We start from the raw sequence: 15768 nt of genomic DNA, 5'->3' as shown, positions 1-15768 counted from the left end.
GTGGGATGGGTGAGGTGGGTGGGGTGGGGTAGGTGGGGTGGGTGGGGTGGGGTAGGTGAGGTGGTGGGTGGGGTGAGGTGGGTGGGGTGGGTGGAGGTGGGGTGGGTGGGGTGGGGTAGGGGTGGGTGGGGTGGGGTAGGTGGGGTGGGGTAGGTGGGGTGGGGTGGGTGGGGTGGGTGGGGTGAGGTGGGTGGGGTGGGGTGGGTGGGGTGAGGTAGGTGGGGTGGTTGGGGTGGGGTGGGTGGGGTGGGGTAGGTGGGGGTGGGCTGGGGTGGGGTGGGAAGAGTTCGAATTCCCGGTCAGCGACGGCAAATGAACGGATAAACTCTGAATATGCGATATGATGGAGCGAAGGTGGAGAACGGGACAAGGGGGCCACGGCGCCTACCGAAGACAGAGGAAAGACCTGCAAAGTTGAGAAGAAACCCGAGATAGATGGAGAGACGGTGCCATGATATGAAGAGAATTGACCCTGCAACACAGAGACACGGGGCAAGAAAAGACCGGGAAGGATGATAAGTGGGGGAGGTCGGGAGGAAGTCACGTGGGTAGAATTAGAGACTCGACCACGTGAGCCTTCTTGTCTCGTAGTCTATTGCTTTTTATTTATTTATTTGGTATAGCCCTGTGAGCCATTCGGCTCTTGAATTGGGTGCAACCGCAATAAACAGAAAACAAATCCTAGATTTGAAGCTTTCGTGACTGCAAGGATTCATACTCTTAGGTTTTTTCGGTAAATTCACGTAAGTAATTTTTAATTCATAGAAGTAATTAATAGAAGTAATTATGTTTTACCTACGTGACTTTACCGAAAAAACCTAAGAACAGAAAACAAAAACATGAACACGAAAACATCTCTAAGTGAGTATGCGCCAACAGAAAAATCCAGGAAAAAACTGCAGAACAAGTTAACCCGTAAAACAAAGTTTTTTACTATAAATCCTTTATATGCGTGGCATCGGGGCGGCTAGAGTCCTCTCGTCCTCTGGCTTGAGATGGCTGCCACCTATGGGTCAGATGATTGTCTGGCAGCATTAAACAATTGGTAATTAAATATTTAACATTTTTCCCCTAAACAGTGTAAAATTTTTGAGTTTTTTTTTCAAAAATGTATTGTCACGCACAACGAGTCTGTGTGCAAAATATCAGCTCGATTGGATCACGGGAAGTGGGTTAAAAAACGACCGAAAGATTTGCACGGTTCAAAGCAAGCAAGCGAACTTAATATATAGGATTTATAAAGGATTTTAAAAAGCACCGTACACCAACGCTGTGCAAAAATCCCAGTGGGATGCAAGTCAAACAACAACAACAACCACAAGACAACTTAGATTAAAGCCATCATTCTAACTCCGTACTACAACAAACAAACATGGCCTAAACCAAAACAACTTTTCGAAATCACAAATCTCTAACAGATGTGTGGGAACCCTCACCGTCGACGTGGTTCAATCTTGATTTGAAGCTTTCGTGACTGCAGGAATAGACAAGAAGGCTCACATGATCCAGTCTCTATTTTCTACCTACGTCACTTTACCGAAAGAGTCACGTAGGTAAAAATAATAAAATATAAATAAAATAATAAAATAAATATCAATAAATCGTCAGCTAAATTTACAGTAAATTTAGCTGTGACGGTCCCACATGAAGACGGAGACTTGTGTTGCCTCCGAAACGTCGTGATTCATTATTTTATTTATTACCTACGTGACTTTACTGAAAAAACCTAAGAGTATGAATCCCTGCAGTCACGAAAGCTTCAAATCTAGAATTTACCAAAAGAACCAAAGAGTATCGGGAGGAAAGTTTAAAATATGTTTTTCAAATTCTTGGTTCTTTCGGTAAAGTCACGTAGAAGGAAAATAATAAAATAATGAAAATAAAACAATAAAGATAGTTGTATTGTTAATAAAAATAAAACAAGGAAGATAATTTTATTGTTTTATTTTTATTTATTTTCATTTTATTTTATTATTTCCCTTCTACGTGACTTAACCGAAAGAACCAAGAATATGAATCCCTGCAGTCACGAAAGCTTTAAATCGAAATGTATTTTTTTCAAGTTTCAAATCTTCGCCACCAGTGGGCGCTGTGGTACAATAAAATCGGACTGCGATGGAATCACCGAACTTGCTGACGGTATTATGGGGCCGCCCATAAATGACGTCGCGCGATTTTGGACGATTTTTGACCCCCCCCTCGTCACGGCGTCACAAAAAAGTCAGACCGCCCCCTCAAATACGACGTCACAAAGCTCTGCCCCCCCCCCCAAATAAAACATGCTTCAAATCGCTTTAGACTATTGTCATTGTAGTGCGTATTTAATGTGGCGCTGCACGCTGATGTTGTAGGAGAATACATTTATTAAAACGTATATTTAATTAAGTGGAACGTTTGCCTATATTTATTTAAAGTTGTGCATTTTGATGTGACGTCACGCATCGTCACAAATGTCTAACACCCCACCCCCCCAGGTGCGTGACGTCATTTATGGACAGCCCCTTAGGTCTTCTCTTCCCCTCGATCGCCAGACCCCAAGCCTGCACACACGTCCCACTCAGCTCCACGACACGTGCCAGCCGTGTTCTCGATTCCAAGACTCTCCTGAAAAGGAGTCACGAGACTCGGTGACGCTTTCCTGCTGAAAAGAACTTGACGTCAGCGTTGGTTGCAGTGTTAAGAACACTTTTCAACTTTAATTTAAAACATTCTTAAGTATTTCAACAGCGTCTGCTACAATTAATTAGTATATATATGGGCAGTGTTTTGCCTCTGGTGCCATGCAAGGGGACAACAATAAACGACACATCCTTACGAAGCGGTCTTAAATCTCGGCCGCGGTGCCAGCTTACCCATCCCCGCGTGCGCGGTGACCTCACGGAGTGCAGCGGGTGGCGCCGTGCAAGGCAGACGACTCCACAAACTAGCCACAAAATTCGCTTTTATTCCCAAATTCAAGGAGGCACAAACCACAAGTTGGGCATTGGCTGCCGTGTAAAATACATTCACCATCGACGACACGGAGTGACCCTCCCAACCTCTAAATACTAACGGCGTGGATGATGGTGACGTTGACATTGTGGTGGTGATGATGATTTATTTATATACAGTGTGACAATACTGAGAATAAGTGATGCTATTGCAGTTAATTCTGCTACTGCCGACGATGATGATAACGACAATGAGATGGTGGTGATGATCATGATGAATACGGTGATGCTGCTGCTGCTGATGATGATAAAGACGACGATGTATGCTTCTCTAGGAGAGCACGTCTTCAATGCGCACGGTGGCAGCGCGACCACCGGGCATCGGCACGAGGAGGTCGTGACCGGGATCTTCAGCAGCAGCTGCACGCAGCATGCCACACACGGCACACCACACCAGACCACACCACATCAAACACCATACCACCACACCACACACCACACCACACACCACACCACACCACACCACACACCAAACAACACCACACCACACACCAAACCAAACCACACCACACACCACACCAAACACCACATCAAACCACACACCACACACCACACCACACCACACACCACACCACAACACACCACACAACACACCACAACACAACACACAACACACCACACACCACACCACACCAAACCAGCGATCCACTCAGATCACCCGCACCCCCAACAACACCACCAACACTCACCCCCTACTCCACCACCACCACTCACCCCAAACTCCACCACCACTCACCCCCCTACTCCACCACTCACCCTCAACTCCATCACTCACTCCCAACACCACCACCACTCACCCCCTACTCCACCACTCACCCCCAAAGCAACCACCACCACTACTCACCCTCAACTCCACCCATGCCAAGTGAGTGGTGAGTGTATAAAGTGAACAGGATGGCTGAGTGAGTGGTCTTGTGAGTGCGAGTGAGGAGATTGCTTGTTGGCCGAGTGAGTGCGAGGGTTCGGAAAGTGAGTGCGAGTGAGATTGAGTGTGAGTGAGTGACTAAGTGAACAGCTGAGTAAGTGTGCACGAGTGATCGGCTCACGTTCCCAATGTACGAGTGATCTGGATTGTTGAGTGACTAAGTGAACAGCTGAGTGAGTGTGCACGAGTGATTGGCTCACGTTCCCAATGTACGAGTGATCTGGATTATTGAGTGACTAAGTGAACAGATTGAGTGAGTGTGCACGAGTGATCCGCTCACGTTCCCAATGTACGAGTGATCTGGATTGTTGAGTGACTAAGTGAACAGCTGAGTGAGTGTGCACGAGTGATCCGCTCACGTTCCCAATGTACGAGTGATCTGGATTGTTGAGTGATTAAGTGAACAGCTGAGTGAGTGTGCATGAGTGATCGGCTCACGTTCCCAATGTACGAGTGATCTGGATTGTTGAGTGAAGCGAGTCAGCTATTTAGTGGGCGAATGAAACGTGTCTCTGAATGAGTTGAGCGAGTGACTTTGCTTAAACTAGATTCGCGAGTAAGTGACAACTTAAGTGACATGGCTTTGCGAGTCCGCGTGATCTGGCAAGGTTGAGCGAGTGAACGTGCGTGCGTGTGACCTAGGTGAGTAAGTGAACATCGTATAAGCGAGCTAGCTTGGTGAGCGAGTGAGCGATCGATCGAGCGAGTGAGCCAACGATCCGTCTGTCTGACTAATGGCACAGGTGGTGCCGCGTGCAGGACCCGCGCTCGTTACCGCTCATCTCGGCGCGGTAGCGCACTGCAGTCGCGCGGGAGGACCAGCGCCGTGGCCAGGAAGCAGGCGGCACCCAGCACGCACACTAAGGGGCAGCACAGCTGCGCCGTGAGCAACGCCTCGAGCCGGCCCAGCCACGAGTCCGAGCGCTGCACCAAGTCCGCGATCTGCCGGCGACAAACGCGAACGCAGGGCGCACGCCGCCCCCCCCCCCCCCCGACCAGGGATCAGTTGGGATAATCGTCACCGACGTCGGCTGGAGCCGCGAATGGAGGTCGGGTCGTCGGATACATAGCACGGTGCACTGTCTGCTGACAGAACGTCCGCCCTTCCCCCCTGCCCCACCACCTTCGCCGTGCCGACAGTAATGGGTGCTCGCTAACGCCGCTTCCCCCGCAGTCTGGTCAAGGCCGCGAGGGGAATGTGTGTGGGTGTGTGTACGCGCGTGTTGGTGACGCACCTTTCCAATGAGGAACGGGCTGCCCGCATCACCCAGCAGGTGGCACAGCAGCATCTGTAGTGAGTTGGCGGTGGAGCGGCGAGTGGGAACAACCACGAACTACAAAGGGAAGGCAACAGCAGTCATGAGCTGCAACAAATTCATAACGATAATAACCATCAGCAGCACTAGCAACATTAACCAGCAGCAGCAACATTAATAATCATCAGCAACAATATTAATAAGCAGCAGCAGCAGCACAATAATCAACCTCTGCAGCATCTTTGTCATCAACCTCAACGTCATCATCACCACCAGCACCAAGCTTCACAACCGACGTCATCATCATTGCAGCAGCAGCGAGTGTAATCTACATCGTCTTTATCGTCATCATTGTCATCATCGTCGTGGTTATTCTCGTGGTCATCATCGTCCATATCGCAGTGGTCATCGCCGTAGTAATCGTCGTCATGGTTATAGTCGTAGTCATCGTCGTGGTCATCGCCGTGGTCATCGTCGTTGTCATCATCGTCGTTATCGCCGTGGTCATCGCCGTGGTGGTTATCGTCGTCATGGTTATCGTCGTCGTGGTTATCATCATCGTCATCACCGTGGTCATCCTCGGACGCGGCGTGTATCGCGGACATGCGCTGTGAAACGGCGGAGGTGCCGCCGTCATCATCGTCGTGCTCACCAGCATAATGTCGGCGATGAGGGCCCAGTTCAAGAAGAGGAGCACCTCTCCGATAAAGATGAACACCTGAAACGACGACGAGGTGGATGAGGTGGATGAGGGAGGGGGAGCAGAGGGCAGAGACAGGCCACCTCTCCCTGTGGCCCATCGCCAGCCTTGGCACCTGATTAATAACAATTAGTGTGAGGGCAGCCTCATTGCCATTTAGCTCCTGAACATATTGCCATACGCAATTTGAATATTATAGAATATTTGATAAGAATTGATTTTAGGTTTTTTTTCTTGTTCCAATAGCTAGTTACCTCATGGCTGTACTTTATTCAGTTTGTTTAGATTTCGTCAATGTGGTGGCCCAAGTCACTCTAGTAAATCAGACTCCTCGATATCTGCCCTCTTGAGTTCTCAGCTGATTAAACAAATCAACTTCAAACCACGAGGTGCGAAATGGCAGTACAGCAAATGTATTCTCGAATAAACCTGCCTGCTCACACCCTGCCCCCCCCAAATTCACAAAAGTGGTCATGGGGGAGCTCTTCCTCGGTCCCTCGCGGCGACATTGTCTTTGATGGATTCCTGTTTGGTGGCATTCTCCTGTCACGGGCATCTGGCCACTTTACTGCAGGCTGCATTCCTCCACTCCTTCTCATCTTACGAAAGATGACCTCCCTCTACAAATCGTCGCCGCGCCCACCAGACCTCCTGCTCTCCCTGTCACCCACCTGACCCCCACCACCACACGCTCCCCCCCCCACGCTCACGTAGGTGGTGACGGGGGAGCTCTTGGCCAGCAGCAGGGCAGCGTAGAGGAAGGGCCCGGAGGCGAGGAGGCCCAGGCCGCACACCAGGGGCTCGGCGCTCGGCTCGTGCCGCCGCCAGCGCCGCGCGGCCTCGCTGCCCAGCGCCACGCCGGCCAGCCCGGCGCAGCACGTGAGCGCCCCAAACACCACGCTCACGCTGCCGGCGGCGGGGGGCGAGAGGGGCGAGAGGGGCGAGAGAGGCGAGAGAGGCGAGAGAGGCGAGAGAGGCGAGAGAGGCGAGAGAGGCGAGAGAGGCGAGAGAGGCGAGAGAGGCGAGAGAGGCGAGAGAGGCGAGAGAGGCGAGAAGAGGGGTATGAGGGGTGAGAGCAAATGTTAGGTGCCCAGTATCATCGCCACCAGGGCTTCATTTTGTACGAACAAATATTTTTTCACAGGTCGCTGGAAATTTATTTCACAGGGGTGAGAGGGGGTGAGTGGGTGGTGAGTGAAGTTATAGGGGGTGAGAGGATCGAGAGAGATGGTGAGAGGGCGGTGGCAGGGTGGTGAGAGGGATGAGGCAGGTGAGCATATGTGAGTAGAGCTTACTTTCTCACTGAATATTTCCCGGGTCACTGGTCGGCAAGAATAGGTGTCGCATGACTAGCAGCCATAGCGAGAGGTTAGCGAGAGGTGCGCTGGATGTGGTGGGGCAAGTGAAACGAAGACCTGCATGCTGAATCCAGTATCACCGCCGCATGTGGATGCTTCGTCTTGAGTGGCTGATGATCATCATCGTGATGATGATGGTGGTGGTGGCGATGATGATGGTAACAAAACCCAGGGCTTTTGTCATCCCATGGGAGACTGACTTATGGGACAGCTACCTAACACAGAGGACGATCCCGGGGAAAACCAGGACAGGGGACAACCCGAGGCCGGAGCAGAGCCGTGAGTCGGCGAGCGTCACCTGCTGAAGCCGGGGCAGGGCTGGTGCTCGCACGGCTGCAGGGAGCCGCGCACGACGCCCGCCAGCTCCAGGTAGAGCGGCGACCACAGCGCGAGCGCTCCCGACACGAACGACACGCACGTGAAGCCCAGGCTGGACAACACGAGGCTGCGGCTGAGGGCACAGAGTCGTCGACATCGATGTCGTCATCATCGTTGTCGTGGTGGGGTCATCATAATTATCATTGTAGTCTTCATTTCTAGCAGTCATTATCGTCGTCATGATCGTAATCTTCATAGCCATCGTCATCATAATTGTCATCCTCATCGTTATTTATACCGCGCACCCCATGCATTACACCTCAAGGCGCCAGACAAAGGGAGAATTTGAGATGTCAATAACAACAGAGACAGCAGAGGAGGACGGGGTGAGACAGGGCGCATGAGGCACAGGTGTGCTCTTGACACACAGGGTGGTGTTCTGACGCAGGTGTGTGGTGGGGGTGCAGGTGTGTGGTGGGGGTGCAGGTGTGTGATGGGGGTGCAGGTGTGTGGTGGGGGTGCAGGTGTGTGATGGGGGTGCACGTGTGTGATGGGGGTGCAGGTGTGTGGTGGGGGTGCAGGTGTGTGGTGGGGGTGCAGGTGTGTGGTGGGGGTGCAGGTGTGTGATGGGGGTGCAGGTGTGTGGTGGGGTGCAGGTGTGTGGTGGGGGTGCGGGTGTGTGAATGGGGGTGCAGGTGTGTGAGTGGGGGTGCAGGTGTGGTGGGGGTGCAGGTGTGTGTGGGGGTGCAGGTGTGTGGTGGGGGTGCAGGTGTGTGGATGGGGGTGCAGGTGTGTGATGGGGGTGCAGGTGTGTGGTGGGGTGCAGGTGGTGTGGTGGGGGTGCAGGTGTGTGGTGGGGGTGCATGGTGTGTGGTGGGGGTGCAGGTGTGTGGTGGGGGTGCAGGTGTGTGATGGGGGTGCAGGTGTGTGGATGGGGGTGCAGGTGTGTGGTGGGGGTGCAGGTGTGTGGTGGGGTGCAGGTGTGTGGTGGGGGTGCAGGTGTGTGGTGGGGGTGCAGGTGTGTGGTGGGGGTGCAGGTGTGTGATGGGGGTGCAGGTGTGTGATGGGGGTGCAGGTGTGTGATGGGGGTGCAGGTGTGTGATGGGGGTGCAGGTGTGTGATGGGGGTGCAGGTGTGTGATGGGGGTGCAGGTGTGTGATGGGGGTGCAGGTGTGTGGTGGGGGTGCATGGTTGTGATGGGGGTGCAGGTGTGTGGTGGGGGTGCATGGTTGTGATGGGGGTGCATGGTTGTGGATGGGGGTGCAGGTGCGGCACAGCTGCTGCAAGCGTCGCACTTGGAGCACAGCGTGCGCACGTCCGTGAACCATGTGGTGCGGGGCCTGGCTGCCGGGCCGCCTCCCGCTGAGCTGTGCCGCTCCACCGCCCCCCGCTCCGGCTCCACCACCACGAGCACCACGAGCACGCAGGCCAGGAGCCCCAGCCCAGGGGTCACCTACCGGGGGTCACGGTCACCATCCAAACCACAGTCAGGGGTCAGGGGCGTCACGGTCAAGGTACACCCTGGATTCATACTCTTAGTTCTTTCGGTAAAGTCACGTAGGTAAAAAATGAAATTAAAATTAATAAAAAATAAAACAATAAAATCACGACGTTTCGGAAACGTCGTGATTTTATTGTTTTTATTTTTGTATTAATTTTATTTCATTTTTTACCTACGTGACTTTACCGAAAGAACTAAGAGTATGAATCCTTGCAGTCACGAAAGCTTCAAATCTATAAGTACACCCTGGGGTCATGGATAAAATTGGAGGGTCATGGCCAAGGTAGAACCCGGGTCATGGTTAAGATACGGGGGTCATGGCCAACGGTCATGGATCACAGGGTCACGAGGGCCGTGAAAGTCAGTGGTACATGACAAATACGGTTAACGAACAAATATATTCAGTGTTATCAATACCGCTGGATGAAGGCCTTCCCATGCCATGTCAGTACTGGGGGTTGTTTGACCATACTTCACCACGCTGGTCACAAGCACGGTTAAACAGCAATATGGATAAACAGCAGTTAACTGTATTCCTAGCCCTTAACCTGGTTGTTTTGTAGCCCTAATCCTAACCAAGACTGTGCTGTGTGTGTGCACGAGCCTCCTCACCCTGAGAGCATTTCTCCAGTCTCCCGTCACCTCGGCGATCTTTGACCCCACGATGTAGCCGAGGCCACTGGTAAGCGGCAGGATGGTGGTGGTGGTGGGGGGGGGAGGTGCAAGGGGGGGGGCAAGAGGCAAGAGTAAATATATATCGCGAGCGCTGTAATTACCATTAATTAGCCGCAGTTAACGATTTGCCTGTCACCCAACCACACGCACGCGCTCGCACTCGCACGGCCACCCACCAACTCGCCCACCCGCTCGCTCACCTGCCGATGGGGATGGCGCTGTAGTAGAGCGCGAGGACGCGCGTGCGAGTCGAGCCCACGAAGAGGTCTCCCAGGATCGTTGCTGCCACGGTCGAGTAGCCGGCCTCACCCACCCCAACCAGGGCGCGCGACACCAGGAACCCCGCAAACTCCTGACAACCCCACGGGGGGCGGGGGGGGGGCAGGGGGGTGCAGGGCAGGGCAGGCCAAGGGAACCAGGGGAGGAGGCAGTGAGACCTGGAGCGAGGTGATAGGTCCATCATTTTTAAATCCACAACCGTGCAGGTCACGCGGCTAGTTTGACAAAACGTCACCACCTGGTCAGTGCGCATTGATGAGGAGCAAGGAGCCTAGACGTGGGAGTTTTATACGGTACAACAATACCGTATGGCGTTGGGAAACCCTCAGCCAGCAGTGGATTGATACATGCACACTGCTTACTCAATGCTGGGGACTCTTTAACGGTTGACTGCCGGATGATGGTGGCGGGGCGGGGGGGGTGGAATTTTCACGATGGCTTCCCAAGGGGAGCCAAATTCTCCATTATATAATTTTTTGTCCTTTCCAAGAATTGTATCCTGATGATGCTGCCAGCGTCTTGTGCCACGGCATGAGAGCAGTGCAACCCTTCCTGTCAAGAGAACGACCCACGGAAGCGGACACCACAGAGCTACCCCTGAGATCGCTTACAGTGACGTTTGGTTCCGGACAGGAGGGGGCCTGGCTTTCTCAGGGGATTCAGAGTGAATTAGGGAAGGGACCCGCAGAAACACACGTTATGTGATGAGAAGTAGGGGCAGCTGGAGTTTGTTTGGTGGGGGGGAGGGGATGCTCACCGTTTCCTGGACGAAGGAGCCCCCCAGAGTGGTGCCGCTCCACACGAGGATGCTGGCGGCCATTATGAACTTGCGTGGGTAGCGGTCGCCCAGGAATCCGAAGAGCGGAGCAAGAATCATGTAGCTGCACAGGAACACTGCACACGCACGAACACACACACGCACACGGCGCACACCAGGAGCAGGTGAGAACACGTGGAAGGCAGCGGTTAGCGCCACACGTCAGCATCACCGTCGTCACATCATCATCGTTACCATCATCACGGGGCACCTGCCATCAAGTTACGAGGTTCGTTTATTGAACCTCATTTGCGTGAGACAAAAGCACCACGTCCACCCCCTCACCACCACCGCACTCACACCCACCCCCTCACCACCTTCACAAATCCGGAAAATCATGCGGTGAGTGGCTCACCAGCCGGTATAAGCCCGGAGAGGCTGTTGTCGATGTTGAAGAAGGTCTGGATTTCAGCGAGCACTCCTGTGATGGCATGAGAGAGACGGGGGAGGAGACACCACGGACATTATCACCACCATCACCGGCATCATTTTCGCCATCATCACCGCCATCATCAACTTTACATGTATCAACATCATCAACATCATCAACATTATCAACACCATCACAGCCATCACTATAATTACCACCATCATAATCACCACCAGCATCACCATTATCAACATCATGACCATGACCACAACTACCATCATCATCGCCACCACCATCATCACATGGGGCTCGCATTCATTAGTCAAAAGATGCAGGGTCTCATTGACATGTACAATGGACATATCGATTAGGCCCTGCCATTTAATGTGGCCAATTTGTCAAGATAAGGCCATGGCTCCCCGTGATCGCTACTGCTCGAGTATCCGCAGTTGTGCCGCGTTACTCTGCAATGCCCTTTCGGGTTGTGCCACGCGTCATTCCGTGCGATGCGGACATCACTCTTCTTCATGAAGTGGAGGGTGAAGGCAGAGTGAGACGCTTCTCTTCTTCAGGAACTAAAACTCCCAGCACGACGTCAGGACAATCCCCTATTGGTCCATGAGTCCGAAGACTCTTTTTTTTCCCAGGAGGGTTCAGCTTTGGGATGATTAACCAACGCCAGCTATGAGAGGGAATTCCATGCAGAGAGGGAACCCATCCACACACAAAGGCGCCCGAGTCTGGAATCGAACCCAGGTCATTGTTGTTGTGAGGAACACGTGTTACCACTGCGCCACCCTGCCACCCAACTGGGGCGCGAGACGTCGGACATCGTGCCGAACAACACGCGGTATCACCCGAGAACATCTCGGCGATGATGGCAGGTGATGTAAAGGAACATTCTGCACGAGTAACATCAACCGGGCCCAGTGCCGGAAGAGTCCAAACGACAAGGCCATGGGTCAAGCGTCGCGTTGCCATGCAACTTTCAACCCCACGCCTCCAATTAAAAAGACACTTCTGGTCTCTATGGACTAACTTAGGAACTCATATCTCACAGTAAGGGAGGGTCTTTGCCTACAAACCTATAAACATCGAGCAATATAGGTTTAAGTGCACCTTACTCTGCCGACGAGCCGATGAATGTCCAAACCCTGTGCAGAATTTTGCTTGCATTGAGCCAATACTACCCAAAAGGAGGGTGTGTGACCGATGGGTCGTGGCAAAATACTGGTATCTCGCATGTGGAGACGCACAAATACGGGAAGGAGGCGTATAGTAGTCGGCTTACACGTTTTTAAGGCCACCGTGTATGAACACTAATTAATGGAGGCGGCCAAACATCCCAATATAGGATCGCAGAGCTTGGGAAATTGTCGAGAGCGCCGATTGTAGCCGCCTTCCCAGCTCGCCACTTGTTACCCTCCGCACTCCCACGCGCGAAAACTGCGTGTTACAGATTCTAATGAAATATACGATACAAATACACAACATTAGTATCCATGAACACGATACAAAGACAAATATCCCCCATATAGCCTAAACAGACTGTTAGTGCAAGTGCTGTTTTTGAATGGCAGCACGGCACACGAGGGTGCGTGGTCAGCACCACGCCCGGCCGCCTTTGTCTTCCTAGTGGCGATGTTTACACACCGCACCAGGTACTCATTTGAGGCTGAGTCGACCCAGGACCAGTTCAGATAGTCGTCACTGGCGTTGGCCGTGAGCGGGAATCGAACTCGAGTCAGCCGGGTTCGTAGGGCAATGCCCTAACCGCTGCACCACCGCTCCCCACAAAATACGCACACAGAGACAAACAGGGACAAGCACCCCTATCTAAGTAAATCCTGGTATCTTGCACAAAGCACTACCGGTCTCAACCTGTTCACCTTACCTGCGTGCAGTCTAAATGTCACATATACTGTACCTCCCCATATATAGACCAGCGCGGTGAAGTATGGTCAAATAACCGCTCCACGACCCGCAACACGGCTTCGGGATGCCGTCATCCAGCAGTGGATTTGGCAAATCGGTCGTAAGGCTGCAGACACAGCCGCTAAATGTGTGGTAACAGTGCGGAAAGCTGCTGTTGGTCTTTGTTTTGGCCACGCCACAACCCATCTCAACCCTTGTTGTCACCCACGTGGTGCTGTGGTGGCGGCGGTGTGTGACGATGTACAATGGGATCACTGTGTAACACACAGCCTGGCACAATGATAAGAGGACCATGAGAAACGTGAGTAGTTTTGTGAGTGTCTCACGCCGATGGGTCTCTACTTACGACCACCACAAGCCGGCCGCCTTGCTGGGATTCTGAAAAAAATTAACCCGTAAAAACAACGTTTTTCACTATAAATCCTTTATATGCGTGGCGGCTAGAGTCCTCTCGTCCTCTGGCTTGAGATGGCTGCCACCTATGGGTCAGATGATTGTCTGCCAGTATTAAGCAATTGGTAATTAAATATTTAATTTGTTTTCCCTTTACAGTGTAAAATTTTGGAAAAACATTTTCACGAACATTAATTGTTTCGCACAACCAGTCTGTGTGCAAAATGTCAGCTCGATTGGATCACGGGAAGTGGGTTAAAAAACGACCGAAAGATTTGCACGGTCGTAAGCGCGCAAGCAAGCAAGCAAGTGAACTTAATATAAAGGATTTAAAAACATCGGAGCGAGACGTTAAATCGTGCGTGTCCGAGTGACTAGCAGCGGTGTCCACGAGCTTCGGGTGCCACGTCTCACCGGACACGGTGAACCTGTCCATGTAGTTGAGGAGGTTGATGAAGAAGACGACCCCCACGGTGGCCCAGGCGCGGGTCCCGGGCGAATCCCCCCGGGGTTCGGTGAAGTCCACGGGGTCTTCCGTGTACCCCAGGGACCCCGTGTCCTCTGGGTCCACGTCGGTGGCGCTTTGCAAGCGGCAGAGCGCACGGCCAAACCCACCATCACCATCACCTCCTCCATCTCCCCCCGCGCCTCCTCCATGGTCACCTCCCGGGGCCCCGCGGTCGTCGGGGTCGAGTAGAGCCGCCTCGTCGTCACACTCGGGGTCCCAATCGTCGCCCTCGTTGGCGAGGAGCGGTGCGGGAGAGGCGGGCGACGTTGGTGAAGCGATGCCACGTGCTGACATCGTGTCCTCAGCACCTGCACCACCAGCTCCACCACCAGCTCCACCACCAGCTCCACCACCAGCTCCACCACCAGCTCCACCACCAGCTCCACCACCAGCTCCACCACCACCACCTCCACCACCAGCTCTACCACCAGCTCCACCTCCACCAGCTCCACCACCAGCTCCACCACCAGCAGCTCCACCACCAGCTCCACCTCTCACTGAGAGGGCACGCGGGGAGTGAGGCGAGGGGTGAGGTGGCGAGCACGAAGCATCTCTTCTCGGGCGGGAGACAAGAGCCGAGACGCGGAGGAGGAAGTGGTGGTGGTGGTGGCGGTGTCGCACGTGGGTGAGAGAGAGGGTAAGCGTGTGAATGTGAGGGTGAGCGTTTGGGTGTGAGTGAGTGTTTGCGTGAGCGGAGAGAGAGTGTGAGTGTTTGGGTGAGTGTGAGTGAGTGTTTGCGTGAGCTAGAGAGAGGGTGAGTGTGAGTGTTTGGGTGAGTGTGAGTGTTTTGGTGAGTGTGAGTGAGTGTTTGCGTGAGCTAGAGAGAAGGGTGAGTGTCTGGGTGAGTGTGAGTGTTTGCGTGAGCTAGAGAGAAGGGTGAGTGTCTGGGTGAGTGTGAGTGAGTGTTTGCGTGAGCTAGAGAGAAGGGTGAGTGTGAGTGAGTGTTTGCGTGAGCTAGAGAGAAGGGTGAGTGTTTGTGTGAGTGTTTGCGTGAGCAAGAGAGAAGGGTGAGTGGGTGAGTGTGAGTGTTTGCGTGAGCTAGAGAGAGGGTGAGTGTTTGGGTGAGTGTGAGTGTTTGGGTGAGTGAGTGTTTGCATGAGCTAGAGAGAGGGTGAGTGTGAGTGTTTGGGTGAGTGTGAGTGTTTGCGTGAGATAGAGAGAAGGGTGAGTGTGAAACGGTGAATGGTAAAGTGAGTGAGTTGTCTTAGTCAGTAACGGTGCAGTGGGTGACGGGTGTGTGGGTGAAATAATCCGTGTTTTGAGTGTGAGGAGTTCGTCATGGGCGAGATAAGAAGAAGTCGAAATAAAAGTGCGCCAGGTGGAGCGGAGTGAGCGGGGCGGGAACGAGGCTCGGGGCAGGTGCGGGAGTGGGCGGGGCCTGTGGGAAGTGGGCGGGGCCTGTGGGGGAGTGGGTGGGGCCTGTGTAGGGTGGGCGGGGCCTGTGGGGGAGTGGGCGGGGCCTGTGGGGGAGTGGGCGGGTCCATGTGCGGGAGTGGGCGGGGCCTGTAGGGGAGTGGGCGGGGCCTGTGGGGGAGTGGGCGGGTCCATGTGCGGGAGTGGGCGGGGCCTGTGGGGGAGTGGGCGGGTCCATGTGCGGGAGTGGGCGGGGCCAGTGCTGGAGTGGGCGGGGCCATGCGGGGAAGTGGGCGGGGCCTGTGGGGGGTGGGCGGGCCATGTGCGGGAGTGGGCGGGGCCTGTGGGGGAGTGGGCGGGGCCTGTGGGGGAGTGGGCGGGCCCGTGTGC

General features: G+C 53.7%; 1 protein-coding gene across 1 annotated transcript; it reads right to left on the bottom strand.

The window, feature by feature from the left end:
- Positions 1-285: 285 nt before the first annotated feature.
- LOC133348838 (protein spinster homolog 1-like) lies at positions 286-15375 on the bottom strand. Its single transcript, XM_061561885.1, has 12 exons — positions 13932-15375; positions 11175-11240; positions 10760-10896; positions 9924-10075; positions 9661-9727; positions 8843-9000; positions 7528-7680; positions 6582-6777; positions 5824-5889; positions 5151-5249; positions 4691-4857; positions 286-3350 (listed from the first exon to the last, which is right to left on the bottom strand). Exons 1-12 carry the CDS (start codon positions 14317-14319, stop codon positions 3341-3343), a joined length of 1659 nt encoding a protein of 552 aa, XP_061417869.1. The 5' UTR covers positions 14320-15375; the 3' UTR covers positions 286-3340.
- Positions 15376-15768: the final 393 nt, after the last annotated feature.

This window comes from Lethenteron reissneri, chromosome 28, assembly GCF_015708825.2.
Source record: "Lethenteron reissneri isolate LAM-NWPU_2019-01 chromosome 28, ASM1570882v1, whole genome shotgun sequence".
Taxonomy (NCBI): domain Eukaryota; kingdom Metazoa; phylum Chordata; class Hyperoartia; order Petromyzontiformes; family Petromyzontidae; genus Lethenteron; species Lethenteron reissneri.
The sequence above is the reverse complement of the archived record's forward strand: the minus strand, read 5'-3'. Positions and strand labels throughout refer to the sequence as shown.